A 20676-nucleotide genomic window follows, 5' to 3' on the forward strand; every position below is an offset into this window, starting at 1 on the left:
GTACTTGAGGGGGTATATAGAATAATTATGTAACAATATTTGGTATAACTGTTTAAAGGTCATCGTGTGTTTCAATTTTAGTAATGGAAAAATAATGAATATCATTCGAGTTCAAAGACGAATTATGGTAAACGGCTTTCTTTAAATTAATGCAAAATAAGACGAGTAGCTTCATCAAAAATTAGCGCAATTTGTTAGTGTCGCAACAAACGCAATCAATAACTTCTGGCTTCCAACTCTCGCAGCCAGCTCCGAGAAACTCCGAGATCGTGGATTGCTAATCATGGCTGCTGGCTGTTGTGGGGTGAAGAAACAAAAGCTCAACAACTCAATGCCAGCCGTCTGCTGCAATGGCTCATCAGTCCATCCAAATGGATATTCCAATGGTCTCACGGTCCGGCCAGAGATGTGTTATTACTGTTTTGACGTTCTCTACTGCCATTTGTTCAACTGCGAGCCACCCAAAGGACCCCTTACATTCACAAACGATCCATAGTAAGTGTGGGCGGGCGGGTATTTTTTTTTATCAAAACTTAAAAAGTCAAGATTTAAAGTCGAATCATTTAACGGTGACTCATTAGAGTAAGTTTGATGTTTACGTCATGCGTACCGTAAACGGTTTGAAGACAAGGCTTGAAATTTTAAAGAATATATCCTTTGTTTACGTCCTATGATTTCAACACCCCTCTTCTCCTTATTAAACTCGCCCGAAGTGGCCGTTCCCTTTGATGATGAGCGGAGTGATGGAGGTCAGTTGGGGGTGATAGGAGGGGACAGTAAGGGGGACATTTCAGGTGACATATGGTCTAGCTGCCTTCTTTGTTCTTTTATAATTGATTTTTAGGACAGGTACAGGGACTCTACGGGGGTGTGACCCAGAGCTGACCTGAACTTAGGAGAATGATCCAGTTTTGAAATGTTGTTTATTTTTATGACACTTTCTGATTTATTTTTTATAGACTGAATGTTTGAATAAGTATTTTTGTAAAATGTTTTTTATTGCAAGAGAGAAGGAGAGAGAGAAAGAAGAAGAGGATTTTTCACCAGTTAAGGGTGACATTGAGTAGAAAAACCAAATCCAACGTGTGTGTGTGTGTGTGTGTGTGTGTATGTGTGTGTGTGTGTGTGTGTAAGAGAGAGAGAAGGAGAGAGAGAGGGGACAGCTAGGGTCTTTTAATCTTTGAATGAGGCCCAACCACTTTCAAGTGTGTGTGTATGAGGAAAAGAAAGGTCTCAAATAAAGAAAAATTAATATACCTACCTGTTATCATAAACCATATTAGGTACACCACAAATAAATGTAGAGTATGTGGTTATAATTGGAAAGCACAGGAAGACGTGCCTGTCACAGCCACCTTGCTGATGAGTGGCATATATCTGAATCATACAGTCCTTTTTTTTTTTTTTTGAGAGTAAGTGACATATATGTATATATGCAAGGCACATGGCACCAGGATCTTTTGTTTTTTCTTTGTCCATTTTGGTACTAAGCCAACACACAGTGTTTTAAGGGGTCTAGGATATTAAAAATACGTCTAAAACTCGATTTTTAGTTTTTTATACGTTAGAAATAATCAATTTTGTATCTAATACTCAATTAAGTAATATTTGTGAAACACGGACTAAAAATATACATTTGGACGAGTTTTTCTACCTGTCCTGACTGGTACGGGTGGCAGGCTTTAGGCTCCGCCTCCGTTGTCAAGCACCGTTACTATGGGGGCGGGGCAAGAATGGTTGTCTAACTTCTTAAGCTGTTACGCGTGCCCTGGCAGCTCATAAGTCTTACGTCAGCTAAGCAGAACACAGTTATATACACAGTCATGGGAAGAAAGAAAGTCGTGAGAAAACGGATGAGCGAGGAAAGCAAGAGAATTTTGAAAGAGAGTGCTTCTGGTGGATGGAGAAACCCCGCGGTAAAGACTCGAGATCACACTTGAACTGCTGAGTATTCGTACAACGTCTGGGGTTGTCAGAAAAAAATCGTTAGGCAATCATTTTATGCACAATAAAGATTGTAATAGCAAGCAAGTTTTAAAGTAATATTGCCACCCAAAACATTTTCAAATTCGCATATTACGGTCTTGGCACTCTGTGGCATCATGGCATATACGTACCCACATTCGGCCATTTCTCGGAGTAAATCTTGCTTTACTTTCTCAACTTTCGCGTCTTGGTGTGTAGAGCGGCGCCCACGCACGACGGGTGGCATTGTCCTCTGCTGGCACACCAAGTAATCCTCTTTTTGTTTGTAAGCGCTTCCTTAGACACTTCCTAGACAGTGCACAGACTCCTACTGCGTCAGGCACAATTATGATTAATTACGTCAGTGAAACGAGAGTAGGTAGACCTACTCAGCTGTCAATCATTTCCCAGGGAAGAGCGACTTTCGTGGTACGAATAAGTTTGCGTACAAAAGTAAGATTTTCTGGCATCTAGATAGAAACAAACAACCCAATTTTAACACGTAATGGTGTATAGACCTTCCCGATCAACAAGATGATAACAGGTAAGGTGGAGGTGCAATTATTTTGCTTAAATAGCCCAATTACCTGAGCAAAATGGTTTAGGAGCGATTTCTCAGCTTTGAAGATTGATAACATAGTCTAAACTTCAATCCCCATATCTCATTCTGTAACTGTCAGATTGACATGAAATTTGATGTGTCTCTGTTTCAGTATAATATCTAGTCGTCTGAGTCTTGGTTTTTGGATTGACCTTTTATTTTTGAAGTTATTAATACTGAAATTGGAAGGTCCATATATATTTCGTAAAATTCACGTTTTATCAAAATAAAATCAAAAGTAAAAATAAAAAGAGAAAATCCTGACAGAGTTTAATGGAGTTTGTGCTAACCTTTAGATAGCTATTTCAATCGTATTAATAGGGCTTTTTGTTTAAGAGAAATTCTTGAATAAAAAAAAGACAATTTTAGCCTCAAAACGCTGATATTACGTCACTCGTGTTACACTGTGACTACAAACTTTGAAAAATTGTTTGGCTTGCTAGACCTTTTCTTTAAGTTAATAGGAAATTTCATTAGCTGCATTAGTTTTGGACTTTTTCGTTAATATCCAAGATCCCTTAACATCCATTAATACTGTGTGTCTCTCTCTCTCTACTACTTAAATCACACCTGCTAAGAGCATATATATGTATATCCTCATAACCATCCCATTAGGTTTAAAAACATAGAGGCTGATGTTATATCAGTCCAGATGGATGATGGTATGTATTGGTGTAGGAAATTGGATGTGTTCACTGACTGAAATATGTTTAGGTGATTCTTGTACATAATAGCCAGCATATTACGAAATTGTACGTTTGAACCGAGCATCAGTGGATTGTGGATTCCCATTAACACATACAAACCACTTCTAATAGTTTCTTATATGAGACAAATGAAGACCCCATACCGGGGATAAACCAAATTACTAGTACTATTAACCACTAGATCAGCCAAAAAAAGAGCTTTAAAGTGCAACTTCTTCAGATTTTTTAATGTAAATTTGACCTACTTACCTGACCACTTTATATACAGCACAAATATCATTTTTCAGGAAATATACTTCATATTAGGAAATGATGCCTCTTGGTACATCTCTAAGTTATACTATTTGAAACTATATGGTTGCATTTGGTGGGCTTTTGTGCCAAAAGGTTGACTTTTAATGTCTTTCTCCTGAGCAGAACAGAAAACTGTACACTGTACGTGAGAAGGGCCAAACTGTAGTAGAATGTTCTTTCCTGTCATTCTTAAACAATACAAGTCTTTGATTACATGATTATTAGGATATTTTCAGGGCCCCAGAGAATAAGATGATATCAGACCCTGGATTTCCTGGAGTAAAACATAGTTACTATAGCAACAGCTTCTAGGTGCCTGTAACCCACTTTAATGAAAGTTAACCCTTACCTCAGCACAGTCATACAGAAATGTACATACACTTCACTTTTTTCAACCAAGTACACATACTTAAGATTGACATGTACTTTTTCATTTAGTGTACGTACAAAATACCCCCAAGTTCTAAATCTTTTTGAAACCATATTGAAATTTGTTTTTTTTTTCAGTGGAGATAATTTCCTGAGGCTGACATGATATTTTAGGTTATCTTATTAAAATGTGATATGAATGCTAAGAAAAAGATGAATGTGGAGACTGCATATATTCTTCCTCTTCCTGTTGCTGGCATTTAATATATATGTAATCATCAAGTGATGAATGATTGGCTGATATTATATCATATTTTTAAGTAGTGCAAGAAGGTCAAATCAAGCAGGGATGAGGGTTTTCCACAGAAATGCAGGTTTCTGAGTTTTTTTCCAGAGAAAAATGTCAAAATTGTTAATTTTCCAGAGTTTTTTTCATGTCAAACCATTCACATCTCTGATTAAGGTGATCATAGAAGTACTTCTATTTACCTTATTTCTGGGGTATAATTTGTTCTCTTTTACACCCCATTTCCATAGATTAGATCGATCTACTTTAGATCGACCTAACACCCTGGGGGTTCACGCTAAATAGCTGTCAGCCGGGCAGACACGAAAGTTAATTACCCCCTTACAGCTTGTAGTAGGCGGGACGGACATTTAAGTATGATTATCTGAAAGAAGTCTAGTGAGACTCCCTGTGGGGATAGATCGATCTAAAATCTATGGGAATAGAGCCTAAGATATGTAAAATGGGCTGTTGTATTATGTAAAAGTCCAAGGTTCATGGCAAAAGTAATGGATGGTTATGTCTGTCATGTATGATAAATCACCAGGCCAATTGTTAAGTAGTCAAAGCTTCAAAATGAGTTGAAAAAAGAGGAGGGGGGGGGGGGGGGCGGGGGGGGGGGGGGACCACTCATAGTGTAATGGTGAGCCCAAGACTTCACAGCTGTTGAAGTTGATATATACAAAAATCTAAGATATAAGAATGATTTATTAAAAGTACAGAGCAAATATGTTTTTTGGTTGTACATAAACTCAAACTAGACCATGACCTATGCCATGTTGAAGTGAAAAAAGAATTGCTCACGTAACGTGAGGCTGTTCAGTGTCGCTGATCTGGGGATAATGGAGCCAGGTTACAGTGGAAATTGCCATCAACATAATGAGAAAGGGAAAAAAAAGACATCTTGTTGTTGCAAAGAGAGTGTGTGTTAAGGACAGGATATTGGGTTCTGGTTCTGAAGTTCTTTGCCTGCTTTGTTAATATTTCTTTCTGTCTCATTAGAGAGGGCTGTTCTAGTTCACAGTAATGTGATATTGTATATATATATATAGTTTTTCTGCGTCCTGTTATGAGTATTATTTTATTCAAGATGTGTTATCTATATGAACACAAATACATTTACACACATTCGTAAATAGCCTCTATCCAGGACGGACACACACACACACACTCTTTCATTCTCACTCACTCACACACACACACGCACGCGCGCGCGCGGGGCAGGTACCAGTACAGGCCAGGGTGGATGGTCGGCAGTCTGTGATGTTATTGTCTGCTCCTATGGCCATCGTCAGTAAGATTTTGTTTGCACCAGTAGATTTTTTCAGAGTGTGTGAATCCTGATTGGGATCAGTAGACTAGTGTTTAGGGGAGTGGTCTGAATGGTCAGTCACCTGAAAAGGGTATGGCACAAAGATTGACCTGTGGTCAAATTTTTTGAGACTGTCTCCCAACTTGATGTGAATAGCTTCCAGGACTTTCTGGTAAAGTTCCTTTGTACCAAGCGCAACAACATTTTCAATATCAGCTTTTGATTGAAGAAAAACTACCTGCTTTATACTTGATGAATGGATTTTCTGGATTTTATTCGCAATACCTGTATATTAAATCCAGTTCGTCATAAGTAACCTTACAGTAAAGGTAGTAGCACCTGTTCATAACATTCAGCTTATAATATGAAGCCTTCTGGTTCAATACAAGTCAATAAAATCTAGCTCAACATAACGAGTAGCCTTGATGTACAAAACCTGTTAATAAAATACTGCTTATGATGTGAGACTGGTTGCAGAAAAAGCTGCAGACCTAAGACTACACGGAGAAGAACTGTTGAGGCAGAGTTGAAACAACAGGGAGAAAACTGGGGAACGATCCAACACCTACTAGTAGGTCGTGACAGAGAACAGTGGAAGATCTTTGATGGTGGCCTTAACAACTTGCCGGTGTAAAAGGAATGGATGATGATGATGATGATAAAGAAATTTAGGACTAGGGCGAGCCCAGGATGATGTAATGTGTGACTACTTCATGCAGTACCTTTGTATTGTCTCTGTTCGTTGTTGACAGCCATTATGTGTCTGGTCATTTAGCCATCACCTGTATCTGTAGTCAGTATTGCAATCTGTTTAACTGTTGCTGTAATTACTTGTGATAAAAGCTGGTATTCAGCATTTGTCTGCATCATTTTAAACAGGAAAGATTATTGTTGAGCAAAAAGGATACAGTTTAGCTTGGAAATTGTATATTTATAAATTCGTGCTGTTTTTTTAAGTGCAATTGGTAAATTGTGTGTCATAGTTCCAGGAAAAACTGGATGGTTTGAATTTTTTTTTAAATTCTTCTTTTCTGTTGATGGTGGTACACTCAGCAGATCTCATTTTAGGATGAACACCGTTGTGGGGGAAAAAAAAAAGATAGACATTATATATATATGTCTGAGTCTGTTCAGATTGCATAGATCTGTGAATGAATAGAAACACTGCTGTCCTTGTTTCAGTCCACTCTTTGTCACATGGAAGATAGGCAAGGACAAACGCCTCCGCGGCTGTATTGGAACCTTCTCCGCCATGAGTCTTCAGAGCGGCCTCAGGGAATATGCTGTCACAAGGTATACACACGCATGCATGCATGCACGCACACACGCACACAGTACATGTATGCCTATCTGTGTGCCTGCCTATAAACACATACGTTACATAGGTAGACATTCTATATTATATATTATACATTCATTGTGTATCAGTACTTTTTTGGATGCAGGTGCACCATCATGTATATTTTGTTATTCTCTATTTTGCATGTACTAATTAAATAAGCCCATACATCAATCTCATTCATTTTTTCTTTAATATTCACAAGGATTTTTTAATTCTTCCTTTAAATTAGAGATTTATTACGAGTTTTCTCAAAAAAACAGATCATATTTTAAACTCTTTCACAGCTTCATCTGTCCCAAGACTTCATATCTAATTGTAGCATATATTGTGTAAAGACAAAAAATGCATGTCTATATCATGTACATGTACTTTCAGTGCGGTCAAAGACAGCCGATTCAGTCCAGTCACAAAGGAAGAATTTGCCCGTCTCCATTGTTCTGTGTCCATACTTACACGATTTGAGGAGGCCGCCGACTATTTGGACTGGGAGGTATGATAATGCATGTGCGCACAGACATGCACGTGTTCATAAAAAAATAAGAATTTGTTGAATCTGTTTATAGGTATTCTGAAAAAAAATATTTTTCATCATATCCTAGCAAAATGTTTTATGTATAACTAGAAATTTCTGAAAAATGTATGGAGAAATAAAGCAGTTAAAGACAGGGTGAATTGGATTTAAAAAAATTAAAAAGTCTTGAAAAATATGTTGAAATAAAGAGAATTTATACAGATAGTGCAGAGTCATAAAATGGTAGAATGAAGACTCTTCATATGCTAACTCCTAAACTCGGCCCCCCTGCCCACTGCTGTGACCACTACTAGATAGATGTACATCACATATCATTTACTAAGTCAGGTATTTATAGACATTTAATAAAATTATAAGCTTAAGTTCGGTGAAAAAACATTAGTACTGCACTGTAATCTTAAACAGGGATGCTGTCATGCCGTGCTTCCTTGAACGCCATCTAAAATTTCGTCTTAAAATGAAAAAGTAATTTGTTTACGACACAACGTAAACCGAGAGTGGAAAAGCTAACTGGGTAACTATCACCTGTAAAGATCTATGTGGTGGCAAGAAATGTTGTCTGGTTCATTGATTGCGTTAACCTCCCCTGTTGACACGCTGGCAAGGAAGATCTTGTTAATGGAGCTAAAAGCTTCTCCTTAAGTTAATTATCTGTCCTCAGTTATGTCATCATTCTGCTTTGGAAGGATGCTCTGTGGGGTTCTAAATTTAGAAAGGTTTTCTCTGAATGGTTTCTCTTCTAATGGTAATCAGGAGAGGCCATTCTAGTATCATTTTTGAGCTAGGCAAGCAGTAGAGGCCATTCTAGTATCATTATTGAGCAATGCAAGCGGTAGAGGCCATTCTAGTATCATGATGATTGAACAAGAAGTGTCAAGAAGTTTATATTTAGATATACAAGTTATATTTAGATCAACAGTCATTATTCACAGTCTCATGTACAACCTTGAACTTAAAATAATTTGTGAACACAGCTGCAATTTTGACTAGAAAGTTGGTTTCTTCTTACAAAGGCTTGGAGAAAAATGACATTTTTCAAGAAGATTCAATTTGTTAAATTGATTTCTTAGTTTAGAAACACGTATTGTTAGATGAACAAAGTGTTTGACTTTGAGAACATTTGATAATTTTTCACAAATTTATCAGAAATTTTGAAAAAAAAAATTCAAGGCTTAGGTTTAAGCAAGAAATATTCAGAAGTAACCCACAGACTTGTGGTTCTCAGTTTCAGCCAAGTCATACTGGCTCTAATTTCCATTTCTAGGTCGGAGCTCATGGAATTAGGATAGAATTTCTCAATGAAAAAGGGCACAAGAAAACAGCTACATATCTTCCCGAGGTAGCTCCTGAACAAGGTAATGGGACTGGATGGAGATATGAAGATGAAATTATTATTATTATTATTATTAAAGCTCACTGTTGAAAGCTTCATTATGAGCTTTGATTATGATTCCATCTTTATGTTCGTTTATGATGGTGTCAAAACTTTCACTTTGATATATTGATGTAGGGATGCTTGAAAGGTTTGAACTGAAATATGAAACATTAATGCATGCATGCACACTCATACACTCACATTCCATACTCTGAAGTGCCGAATAAGAGTGCCTACCGGAATAACAGTGCCCCCCGGAAAACTTTCCAAAATTAATAACAGTGCCTAGCGGAATAACTGTGCCCCCTGGAAAAATTCCCGATATTTAATAACAGTGCCTAGCGGAATAACTGTGCCCCCCGGAAAATTTTATCAATTTTGATAATTTCAATGAATAATTGTAATGGCAATTTTAAATTATATTCAAATCTGGAAAAATTATGTTTATTAAACATAAAAAAACCACAATATCTAGACAAATTTATCTTTGATTTTATACACATAGTTTAACATATTTTAACTATTAAGAGTAATCTCTATCACCAAGCTCTCCCGGAAAATTTTTTCAATCGAGGTGCAATTTGGTGCATTTTCGGGTATTTATGTAATTTTTTTTACATCTTATGTGTCACTGAATTGTCTTGTTTTAGATGTTTTGAGGAATTTTGTTTAGACAAAATTTATTTTCCTGTCTATGCATTCACTCAGTTTAGTCAATCTTGAAGTTTAAGGTTCAGCAGCAGCAGTTCCTATAATGCTAATTTAAACATTCAAAAATTATAGAACATACTATTTCAAAAAAAAAAAAAAATTAACTACTTTAATACTTACAGGAATCAAGAAAAAGGGCTTCCTATATTGAATTATTTTTGGATTGACCAAAAAGTTTATATAATATGTTGTTCTTACCATTTTTCACCTTTCTGAAAGTAACTGGTCAATTGACTTTGCGTGTGGGAGCGTTTCATCCTTAAACAAAACTGCCGCAAAAAATGTTCTCTCTCCTGTCGTTCAGCGCAAAGCGACTCCCGCTACTAATTATAGTTTGAGATGTAATTTATAATCAACAACTTCAAACACCGTGAAATGAATTTTTCAGAATTAAAGAGATTAAAATCACACTTATCACCAATTTGAGTTCTTCGTTTGTTCATTTATATGATTCTATTCAGTGATGGAAATTCATATTCAATACACGCGAAATACTGACGTGACCCAGTTTTTACAACGCTACTGCTTTCACAAAACTAACCCGTAAATCAGTAGAAAATCTTCTCCAAATTTATAAAATCAACGAAGTGCTCTTAATTTTCTCCATTTTTATCAGTGAATAAACGTAAACTATAAAAACACACAACAGGCGGTCTTAATTTCGGAACATGACGAAGTGACAGAGAAAGTGTATTTGTGACATGTGACTAAATGTTGTCGAGAGCAGTTGCCTCGTTTCGCTCTGTGTCGTATACTTCAAATAAAGCACAGAACTGCGAAAACGAGGCACTCACAGGGAGATGGCATACGCGCATGCGTATTTTCGTTACTACTAAATCAAGTGCTCAGAAGCGTACGTATGTAAACAGAATGCCATATTTGCTTAGAAATAAATATAAATTTCAGTTAGCATGAGTGAAAATATACTTTTTTGTTCCATTCAGCCCAGCGAGGCGGTGCTTTTGACAAATTTCAGAGCGGCGCCTCGCTCTTTATATGCTAGAGAAACACTGGCTTTTATTTACGCTAAAAACAAGTTCGAGTGTACTGCTCAGTCAGCCCGGGAGCCACCGGCTCGACGGTTATTTTGGAGAATATTAGATTTGGCCTCGTTTTCAAAACTTGAAGTGGCGGCCTTACCCAGATATGGCGGGAGGAGTAGGCATGGAGACAGGTAAGATGAACAGACGTTTATACGCTGATATGTTGATAATTTTACTAATGCACTTGACAGAACGATAAAGTATATTCTGAAGCTATATTTTATATACCATAGTAGTGTTTAAGTATCGGTTTCACTGAATCTTCTATCAAGTTACTGTCGTGTTCCAAAATGGCGGCACACAGAACCCAAATGTAAACACGTTCTTTTGAATTGTGCCAAATGCAGATAACAATGATTTTTCTTTATCTGTTAAGTTTTTTTAATAGTTTGACATTTGTTTTTGAACAGGTAAAAAATTTAGGTAGGAACCTAACCTGTAACTTATCGATTTTCTACATTTCCGACAGGTAGTATATTTTGCAATGTTCCGAGTAACTACATGGGCAGTCTTGAGTGTACATCTTTAATGAATGTCGAAGTTTAATATTGAATTTTTGCATTTTCATGCCATATTTTGGTGTTTTGAAGTTAACTAGATTAAATACTTCATGAAATGACAGTGTGTGTGGTTGGGGCGATCACAGTAGAGTGAATGTGGGGGCAGTCTTGCCTCAGGTCTTGTATGAATGTCACAATAAAATATTGAGAATTTGCCTTCTTATGCTTTTTTTTGTGCTTTGATGTTTATTAACAGAAATGGCCCGCGAAATGACATGTAGTATACTTGATTCTGTATAGATAGATATATTATGAGAGGGGGATAGGTCACTTTTGAGGATATAAAAGCCATTTTTTAGATATTCTGCATTATCCTTTTCATGCTATTTATTTGCATTTTGATTTAAGTAAGATGAAAAAAAAACAAAAAAAGTAATATTTTGAAATTTCCATGAAAAAGGATTGAAACTTGTATAAACTGATAAAAAATATTTATCAGTTATTTATTATTATCATGTACAAGAATGCCCAATAAATGATAGGTTCAATATTTTATCTACCTTTTTATATACTTTCAGTGACCTAAAGTGTTGACAGTTCAAAGGCTTGTATTATAACAATTAAGATGTCGGTGTTCCACAGCTGAATATACATGTACATTGCCAAGTAGTAAGTAGCTTTTCATATCAATTTGTTGGTATATATATCACTTGAACATATTTTTTATTTTATCATAAATTGAATAATATATCATGCCCAAGAGAAAGCTTAGCTAGGACATTTACCCATGTGTTTTCCTTGTGGTCCGTGTCCAAGGTGTGGGAAAGTCGATTTATAGTTGTTGGATGTTGATGTCAGTGAAAAGCAATGTTATCTGTCCTGCATGTGTGTGCATGGGGTGAGTTTGGGGCCACACATGCTTGTAAATTATAGTTGTGAAAGATACAAAATTGAAAACCAACCACAAGCATCTTTTCAAAAATATGAATAACAAATTTTGACTTTTAACATGTTTGCTCCTTTGGCAGGGTACAAATGTACAATATCAATATGGGGGAAAACTTGTTAGTCAAAATAAGTTTTATTACATTTTTACCCCCATTTGTTGACCATTTGCAATACATACATACATACATACATACTGTGCATCATAAAATGCCAAGTGCTATAACATTGTGTATATGTTTTCAAATTGTGATAGCCATATCATAGGCAATTTTTTGTTAGAAGGAACAGTTTAGTTTTGTTTAAAATCTCCCACACACACAACACATGGGTTATAAGTATGTGAGGGAAAAATGTTTCATGAAAAAAAGAACATTATATTAACAAAATTCCTCCTTTGTTTTATAGTGTATTATAGTTGTGAACACTGTAGTTTGTAGACTTCAATATTGATACACTTTAAGAGTACTATTTTAGATAAATCGATTGATACCAGCTTCCCTATTATCAAGATTGTGGTTTATTATTTATACTGATTTTAGTTTGTTGTTGTTTTGTGTGTGTAAAGATATATGCAGTTAAAAATGTTTTTGAATGTTACCTTTTAAATCTTTTTAATGTTTTAATCCAATATTTTTCTAGGCTTGAAGAACATGAAAGGGACCAGGATTAATCATTTTGCCATTCCTTGGCAATTATGACAGAAGCTCAGAAGTTACTTAATCCTTTTAAAACTGAAAACATTCTTTTAAAACTTGGTTACAGTTCTTTCTAATGAATAAAAAACAATAACAGATTCATGTAATATAATTAAATGTGCAAGTTTTTAAATGAAGTTTGGCTGTGAAATCACCACTATGACACTTACAAAAATTAATTCAAATGAAAATATAGACTGGTACAGGTCTAACTGGTATCAGTGAAATAAATTGCTGATTCCAGGTAAATTTATGAAATTATATAAATTGTTTATATTGATCTTGTTTTTAAAAGGAGTAGTGTGTCCTGTGGCTATAACTCTATGTTATGATCAAGAAGTGTAAAATAATTGCCATATCAATGTGTTGCAAAAGTAAAAAATAATTTTTGCCACAAATATACATGTATATTTGCATCAGCTTTAATTCCTGTTGGCTGTCACAATATTGATATTTTTGTTGATGATATTATGTTTTAAATGTTATATAGTTGTTCATATGTAAAAAAAACATTCAGTTGATAAAAAAGTCTTGTTTGTTTTGTTTTTATTAGTCTTTCAATAAAAAGAAACTGGCAGCGGGTGGCCTCGTGTAATAGATAAATGCTTATTTACAAAAAAAAAATGAAATGTTCATTTCCTCTATTCTTCCTGTGCAAGCTTCTCTTCTCTATATAAAAAATATTGTTCGGGTGGGGAATTCAAAACGAGGTTAAATTACAACAAGAATGTACTAAGTCAAAACGAGGCTGGCTTACGGTTGTTGCAAGTACGATTTTTTTTTACATGGGTGTGAATTGATTTGTGCCATTCCTGGATAACGGTAAAGTTCCTTACATGCTTACATTGACAGAAAGCTGAATAAATTTGCCACAACTTACTGATAATTCGAAGTTGGAACCTGTTCTCTAAGAATGCAAGCATTAGAGGTAAAGTTGAACTTCAGTTACAGCTTTGGTAAAACTTCGATTTCAAATTCACTTTTGAACACAAAATATGGTTTAGATCAACTCGAGGAACATCTCACATCATTTGAAATTTATTTCTAAAGATGACAGTATACATAGTAAGACTCTCATACCCTTAGTACTCGATATATTCTACCGTTTCTGACACCCTATAAATTTCACAAAAATGCACGCAATTCAAATTCTAGAACTTCCGGTTTGGTTAAAAGCCACCTAGCGGCAGACCGGTGGCTCCCGGGCTGAGTAGTGCTTGCGACAGGTCATTAATAATTATTAACTTGTCTAATGAAACGATCATCAACATTTCCGAAACGATCAAAAATATTTCCAACCGGCACAGTGAGTGCCAAATAACCGTGCCGTGTGGAAAATTATTAATCGTGCCGGGGAGAATAAGATCGTGCCGGGTGGAAAATTTCCGGAAAAAAAATAAACGTGCCGGCACGTTTATTTGGCACTTCAGAGGCTTACCCTGAATAGTTTATCTGAAAATCAGTTTTAACTTAGGTAATTGGATGATTGAATGTTAAAAAAACTTAATCGAAACAGTGAGACTAGTAAGTTCACATTAAAAAGATAATGTTTTAGTTTCATTGCCCTAAAGTATTTGAATTATGTTATTTGTACTAAGTTCAACTTGATTTTTATGATAAATGACATTATTGTTGGCAGTACCTTTGTAAGACTCCCATTGAAACATATGGCCACTTCATGGGATTTTCATTGCTCATGTTATGAAGTACTTTTTGCAGAGTAAACATGTAAAGCTGATGAAAATCTACCCATTGGTTGTTGTCAAGTTTAACATGTCATTGTTGTTCTTCTGTTTTTAGGCTGGGACCGCATACAAACTATAGACTCTCTCCTGCGTAAGGGAGGCTACAAGGGATCAATTAACAATGAAGTTCGCAAGAGCATCACTCTCACACGATATCGCAGTGAAAAAATAACTATTTGTTACAATGATTATATATTGTATAAACACATGAGTATGAATAAGTCTTCTCATTGATAAAAGTGGAACTTATCGTGATAAAGGAAGTGTATCTTTGTCATTGGTCATGATTTATTTGGGGAGGCCTTTTTTGGAGTCAGTTAATTTAAGGAAGTTTATTTGAATTTGTTCAGGGTTGCTTTAGATTGATAATCTGTCGTCAGCAGCAGATGACACAATTGATAAACTGGGAAATAAATAGCTGAAAGTGCAACGAGATGGTATTTGGAATTGGCCTTGGAAATAAGATGATTTTTCAATCTAAGGTGGCCCTTAGCTATACAAACTGTTAAGTTTTAGGATAAATAGAGAAACAGGCAAGAAAAAGTATGTATTCAGAATTGAGCTTATATTTGGAGAAGTTGATAAAATAGTTTTTTCTTCCCTGTTTGGTTATAGCAAAAAGAATCTCTTATTGTTGGTTGTTTACACAGTGATTATGTCAGAGCAAGTTAGGGTGTTGTTTGAAAACAATAGCAGATCAGTCCCATTACAGAAGGTTACAAAACACTTCAAAATGCTTGCAACCAAATTCTTTGAAAAAAATCCTGCAGACAGTTTTGTGGTCAAAACTTCTGCTGTCCTTTGATGCACATCATTCACGTAATTTTATTCCGTATATGCTCTATGTAAACTCTGCTATGACCACGGATACCCAAGTGGGCTCTGATGTGTTACAATATTAGACGAAACTGTATTTCCTTTCATTCTGACTCCAGAAAAGGTTTAGCCAATTATGAGTCGTGTTTCATATGCATTTGATGTCATCCATTCATTGCACAGGAGACTTGACAGCATGGAATTTGGAGAAGGCATTTTGGTCCAATAGAATACATTGTTACAAACTTGCTCGGACCCTAAGGGGTCAAATGTCCTTTTTGTTACAAATTATTATCATGAACACCCTTTTAGTGTTGTTTTACAGCAATTTTTAGATATGAAGTTTAATTTTGATAGAATTCTGTGTTACAGAACTTTAGCCGGCAGATTTCTATCCTTCTGTGGTACCTCAAAGTTTTATTATGAGACTATAACAGTGGTATAAGTACAGAAATATGTTGGCTTTGTTGACCCTGGCTGCTATACCAAACAGTTATTTATTGCGAAGACTGAATTTGAAAGCAAAGAGGTTTGAATGTAAAGAATTCTTTATGAAAGGGATTTCTAAGATTGTATTAAAAAGCTTGATATGTTGCAAAACAAAAAGATACCTTCTTCTAATTTTCCAATTTTTGATCTCAAATTACATACTTTTTTGAAAAACAAAACACCCATTAAAAATTCTAGTTTGTTTGAAATGTGTTTGAATTATATATGAAGGCTGTCATTTTTAAGGGTGTGTACAAAACCAGTATGGGACGAGGTAGAGCATCAGAGTCAACAGGATAGAGTTTTTGTTATGAAAGTCATCATTTCAGTAGTAAGATATATGTAGTGTATTTTAATACTTTGTTTATGAAACTCATACCTCATCTTGGGATGACTTACAGGTTCTTGTGCTTTATAGTGCGAGCTCAGCACAGTGACATTTTTTTGTTTCCTTTTAAAATTTGAAAAACTCATTTTTGTGTCAAAAACAAGAAGGCAACTTTTCCTGTTACCATGAATTCAATGATAAGTCACTTTTTTCTGTTGTCCATAAATTTTTGGATATATAACATCTGCCAGAAGCTTTTATCTGCAAACAAACTATTGAGTAAGATAACAAACCATATATGGCATCTCATTCACACAAAAAAAGCCTTGTGTTGGAACAAAACATTAATTTTTGACATTGGAATTGGTTTATCTTGACCTATCAGATGAGATGTTAGCCACATAAAAAAAGCTTCCTGTTGGAACAAAACATTCATTTGGGTCGGAATTGGTTTGAGATGTTCTTGAAGTGCAATTACTTGTATGTAGTCCTATATATCATTCATGAAACTAATTATATTATTGGGTATAGAGGCCGGTGCTGTGATAACAGGCAATTGTTTGAAATTTCAGAGGTCAGTTGGTAACATTTCATCTCCATTCTATTCGGGCATAGATTTTAGGTAAAAACTGTTCATTGGGAATCATCCAAGATGGCACTGCCTCCATGTTTAGCATAAAATCAAGCGAGGTTTTGCTGGATTTGGAAGAAAGTGAGGTCAGAGGAAAAGGCAGATTAGCAAGCGTGGTGCAGAAATAAATGAAAGCTGACAATTTATCTGCAGATATATTTCTGGTTGCTTTCTTTTCTGCTCTGTTAAAACACAGTCTATTGCAAAACAGTACGAATCCGCCATGTTGTGGATGTCACTTTTTGTATTGCTTTCTAAGACAACATTCCTGGCACATAAAGTGTCACCCTTATCACTAAAATGTTAACCCTATCTCAGATTCGCCTATGTTTTTAGTCTCGTATGATGTCACTCTGTGCTGAAGGATGGTTCCCATTAGAATATGTGGTTTTTACGACAAAATGGTTTAATTAACCAGTTAGGTTACTGTCACAGGCCAACATCAAACGGACCCTAGTTTCACCAAAAAAAAAGAAAAAAAAAAAGGAAAAAGTGAAGTCAGTGTTACTAAGGATGTGTGCGTGTATCCATGAGAGTGTTGTAACACTATTCCTGATAGGGTAAGATGTGTGCATGTGACCATATGCATGTAATGTAATGTTGGTAACAAAATTATAACCACTGGAACTAACTTAAGTATTTTGTGAAACTGGGGATGGAGCAACTCTGAGAGACATAATCTTTAGGAACAGAAAGAGAATAGTCCATAAAGCATCTGATATGCTTTTTAGCACAACCAAATTGCTAGTCTGTTAATTTGTTTGCCCAGCAGCCATATTGACTATTAAAACTGGCCAACGTCACAACTGAAACACACAAGTATTTGAACATGTCTAACTGTGCATTCCCAGAGATTTAGATCGATCCAGAGATTTAGATTTAGATCGACCTAACTCCCTGGGGGTTCACACTAAATTGCAGTCAGCCGAGCGCGCACGACAGTTAATTAACCCCCATACAGCTTTTAATAGGCGGGACAGACGCTTAAGCTGGCTAAGCTGACAGTAATCTAGTGAGATTCCTCACAGGGATAGATCGATCTAAAATCTACGGGAATGGGGTCTTAGTTTAGGTGTCACGGGCACAATGAGATTTAGCAACAATGGCCTCATAGTCCCCATTTTAGATAGCATTGCCTGTTATGAAATTGTCAACTACAGATTGAAGTAATGTCTCTAATAAGGCTCTGCATTAGTAGAACTTAGCAATTGTTAGAAGTCTTAGAGATGATGAAGATATATGAATTATTGAATGAAGAGAGTTGCAAATTGTTGCAGGAAATAAAGTATTTAGTCATACCATGCAAAGGCACCTAGGAAGTGGAGGTTTTATCGCCAGTATACTATAAGAGAGGAGAAGATGAGAAAGAAAAAAATGTCATCAGTCATTCATTCCGATTATCAGTGGGCTCTAATCAACAATTGTTGAGTCACACATATTGAGAATGTGTTAGGAAATGGTGATTTTAAGAGATGGACACCACAGAGTATGTGTAATGGCCACAGGACAGTTCTTGGTTTTATGGTATCTGAGAAGAACAAGCATATCAACAGAAATTACTTTAAAAAATTTTAAGCGTGTTAGCAGTTTGATGAGGTTAAACATGTAATTGTGTATTACACTGAATCAGGAAGCATGCTGCAGAAACTTATAACCAAGGTACCATATCACATTAAAGATGTTCACAAAGGGTTTGGTAATTATCCTTAAATTTCAAATGCCACTTATTTCTGTGTTTCACTATTCCAACATTTTTTTTTTCAATTTTAGTCAGCCATTAGATCAGGATTTATGTACTGGTCTTTCAGAATTTTTGATCCTAATTTTTGTGGGTTTTTCTATTGTGAAATTTAGTTGGTCTTTTTTTGTCCAATTGTAGTGAGTTATTTACCTTTTGGACTAGTCGCAGTTACTCACTCTTCATGAGGGCCATACAGTACCATCACTCTTCATGAGGGCCATTCAGTACCATCACTCTTCATGAGGGCCACTTATTAAAAACACTTCATGAGGGTTATTTAGTACCATCACCTTATGTTAAGGTCATTCAGTACCATCGCTCTTCATGAGGGCCATTTATTTAAAACACTTCTTGAGGGTTTTTCAGTACCATCACCTTATGTTAAGGTCATTCAGTACCATCACTCTTCATGAGGGCCATTTATTAAAAACGTTTCATGAGGGTCATTCAGTACCATCACCCTTTTAGAAGGTCATTTAGTACCATCACCCTTTGAGAAGGTCATTCAGTACCATCACCCTTTATGAAGGTCATTCATCAGAACTATCACTCTTTGTGAAGGTCGTTTAGTACCATCAGCTTTCTTGGTGGTTGGGTGTTATGCCATTCTTATGACAGTTTTCACATGTCATGCTACAGGAAGACCATTTCCACGTCTTCGGGCTGTTCCTGTGTGTCACAGTGTTCATTCAGTTCCATTGTTCTCCCAGGGGACCATAAGCAATTGTAATTTTACCATCCACATTGTCATTGCTTTGTCATGATCATTATCATATGTAACCAGTATGTTTATATATGACTTGTCATTGAAGGATTTTCTACATGTACAGAGTAAAGCGTGACACATGTACATTTATATAAATATTATTGAAAAACAAAGGGACACTGGTGATCAACTTTGAATACATGAAATATGTAGTGCTGGGTAAATATCTGTGTCCCTTCAAATGTGACAGACTGACATAGAAAGAGGGGGAGGGCAGCAGACTGCAGAAACAAATTGTTCTCTTTCTTTTTGAAACTAGTTTGGAAATATGCAGGTTTTCATAATTGGGTTTTGTGCTCTGAAACACATTTGGGCAGGAAGAGTGGTAAAGAGATGCCCTTTTACTCAGGATTCTCTTTAAAAAGCATAAATTTTCCACCCAAAATTAACGAGATCATAATGATGTAGTGCATTGTTTTGTTTATGCAGTCTGCTCCCATGGTAAAATACTGCCTTTGTTTGTCAGTTTTATAAGTTATTTTTGTTTACTCAAATACTCCAGTGTAATTTGCCAAGTTCTGTCAAAGAGGGTGGACTGTCCTCCATCTTCTTAGTTCAAATGGAAAAAAAGATTTATCTTAGTTTGTTGCTGTAGCCATGTAAGTACTTGGTGCCAGTGGAATCTTCTTTTAAATTTAAACCATGTTAATTACCAGTGCAACAATATTCTTTGTTGCTATGGCAGGTTTTATTTCCTAGGCAACACTAAAACCTTCAGTGGTGTAGTCAAATTGTTGATAGTGTTGTCAAGGTTACCCAGGGTTATGTTTGTTGTTTTAGTGACTATTTCAAACTTCGATATAATCAGTTCTATTTGTAAATGTTAAATCAGCATTTATACTCTTTTAGTGCATGGTATGAATTATGTATGCAAAGCCTTTGAAAAGATATTGATATTTTAGTGTTAGACTTCTTAGTATGGGAATAAAGGATGCTAGTTATGAGTCATTTAGTATTGTAGAAAATGTATGGAAAAAAAGAAAAAAGATTTACATGCAATCCTAGTTTTTTGTTGTCATGGGCAAAAAGTAATCACTTCTGACTTTTGATTTTATTCAAACTCATCAAATCAAATGTTGCATTCATTTAATTTTTACAATTTGTCAGATTTGAAAAAAAAAATGAAGTAAGCAAAGATACACGATATAAACACCAATGTAAAACTGTGGAACATGACCTTGTCACCCCGAGTTTCAGATGCCATTGGTAGTTGATATCTTTATTATCAGTATGCCTATGATTTTTCTGTTGACATCTGAAGTCCAGGGTCAGTCGGGGAACTACAAGCAAATGGAATGTTCATATTTGTAGTTGGTCAAAGTAAAAGCAAGCTTTCAAGTTGCTTCTTTGAATGCAAGAAAGCAACGGAAAATAACCTTTAAATACAGTGACTGTTAGTTTTGTAAAAGATTGATGGATTTGGCAACATGGTTAAAATATTTCGATAAAAAAAAAGTAAAAGTGATTTGTGTAAAAACTG

General features: G+C 35.6%; 1 protein-coding gene and 1 long non-coding RNA gene across 3 annotated transcripts; both read left to right on the forward strand.

The window, feature by feature from the left end:
• Nucleotides 1-249: 249 nt before the first annotated feature.
• LOC106179129 (AMMECR1-like protein) lies at nucleotides 250-20144 on the forward strand. Its single transcript, XM_013562659.2, has 5 exons — nucleotides 250-495; nucleotides 6717-6827; nucleotides 7252-7366; nucleotides 8673-8763; nucleotides 14481-20144. The coding sequence occupies exons 1-5, from the start codon at nucleotides 284-286 to the stop codon at nucleotides 14657-14659; spliced, it is 708 nt and encodes a 235-aa protein (XP_013418113.1). The 5' UTR covers nucleotides 250-283; the 3' UTR covers nucleotides 14660-20144.
• Nucleotides 10591-13462, forward strand: LOC106177624 (uncharacterized). 2 transcript variants are annotated; one of them, XR_015331329.1, is made up of 3 exons: nucleotides 10591-11006; nucleotides 11616-11706; nucleotides 12625-13462. It is a non-coding gene; the product is annotated as an uncharacterized LOC106177624 (long non-coding RNA). The 2 variants fall into 2 exon arrangements; XR_015331328.1 differs by having other exon boundaries at nucleotides 10610-10668; nucleotides 12625-13461.
• Nucleotides 20145-20676: the final 532 nt, after the last annotated feature.

Source organism: Lingula anatina, chromosome 10 (assembly GCF_051362555.1).
Source record: "Lingula anatina isolate TDL-2025a chromosome 10, LinAna3.0, whole genome shotgun sequence".
Lineage (NCBI taxonomy): Eukaryota > Metazoa > Brachiopoda > Lingulata > Lingulida > Lingulidae > Lingula > Lingula anatina.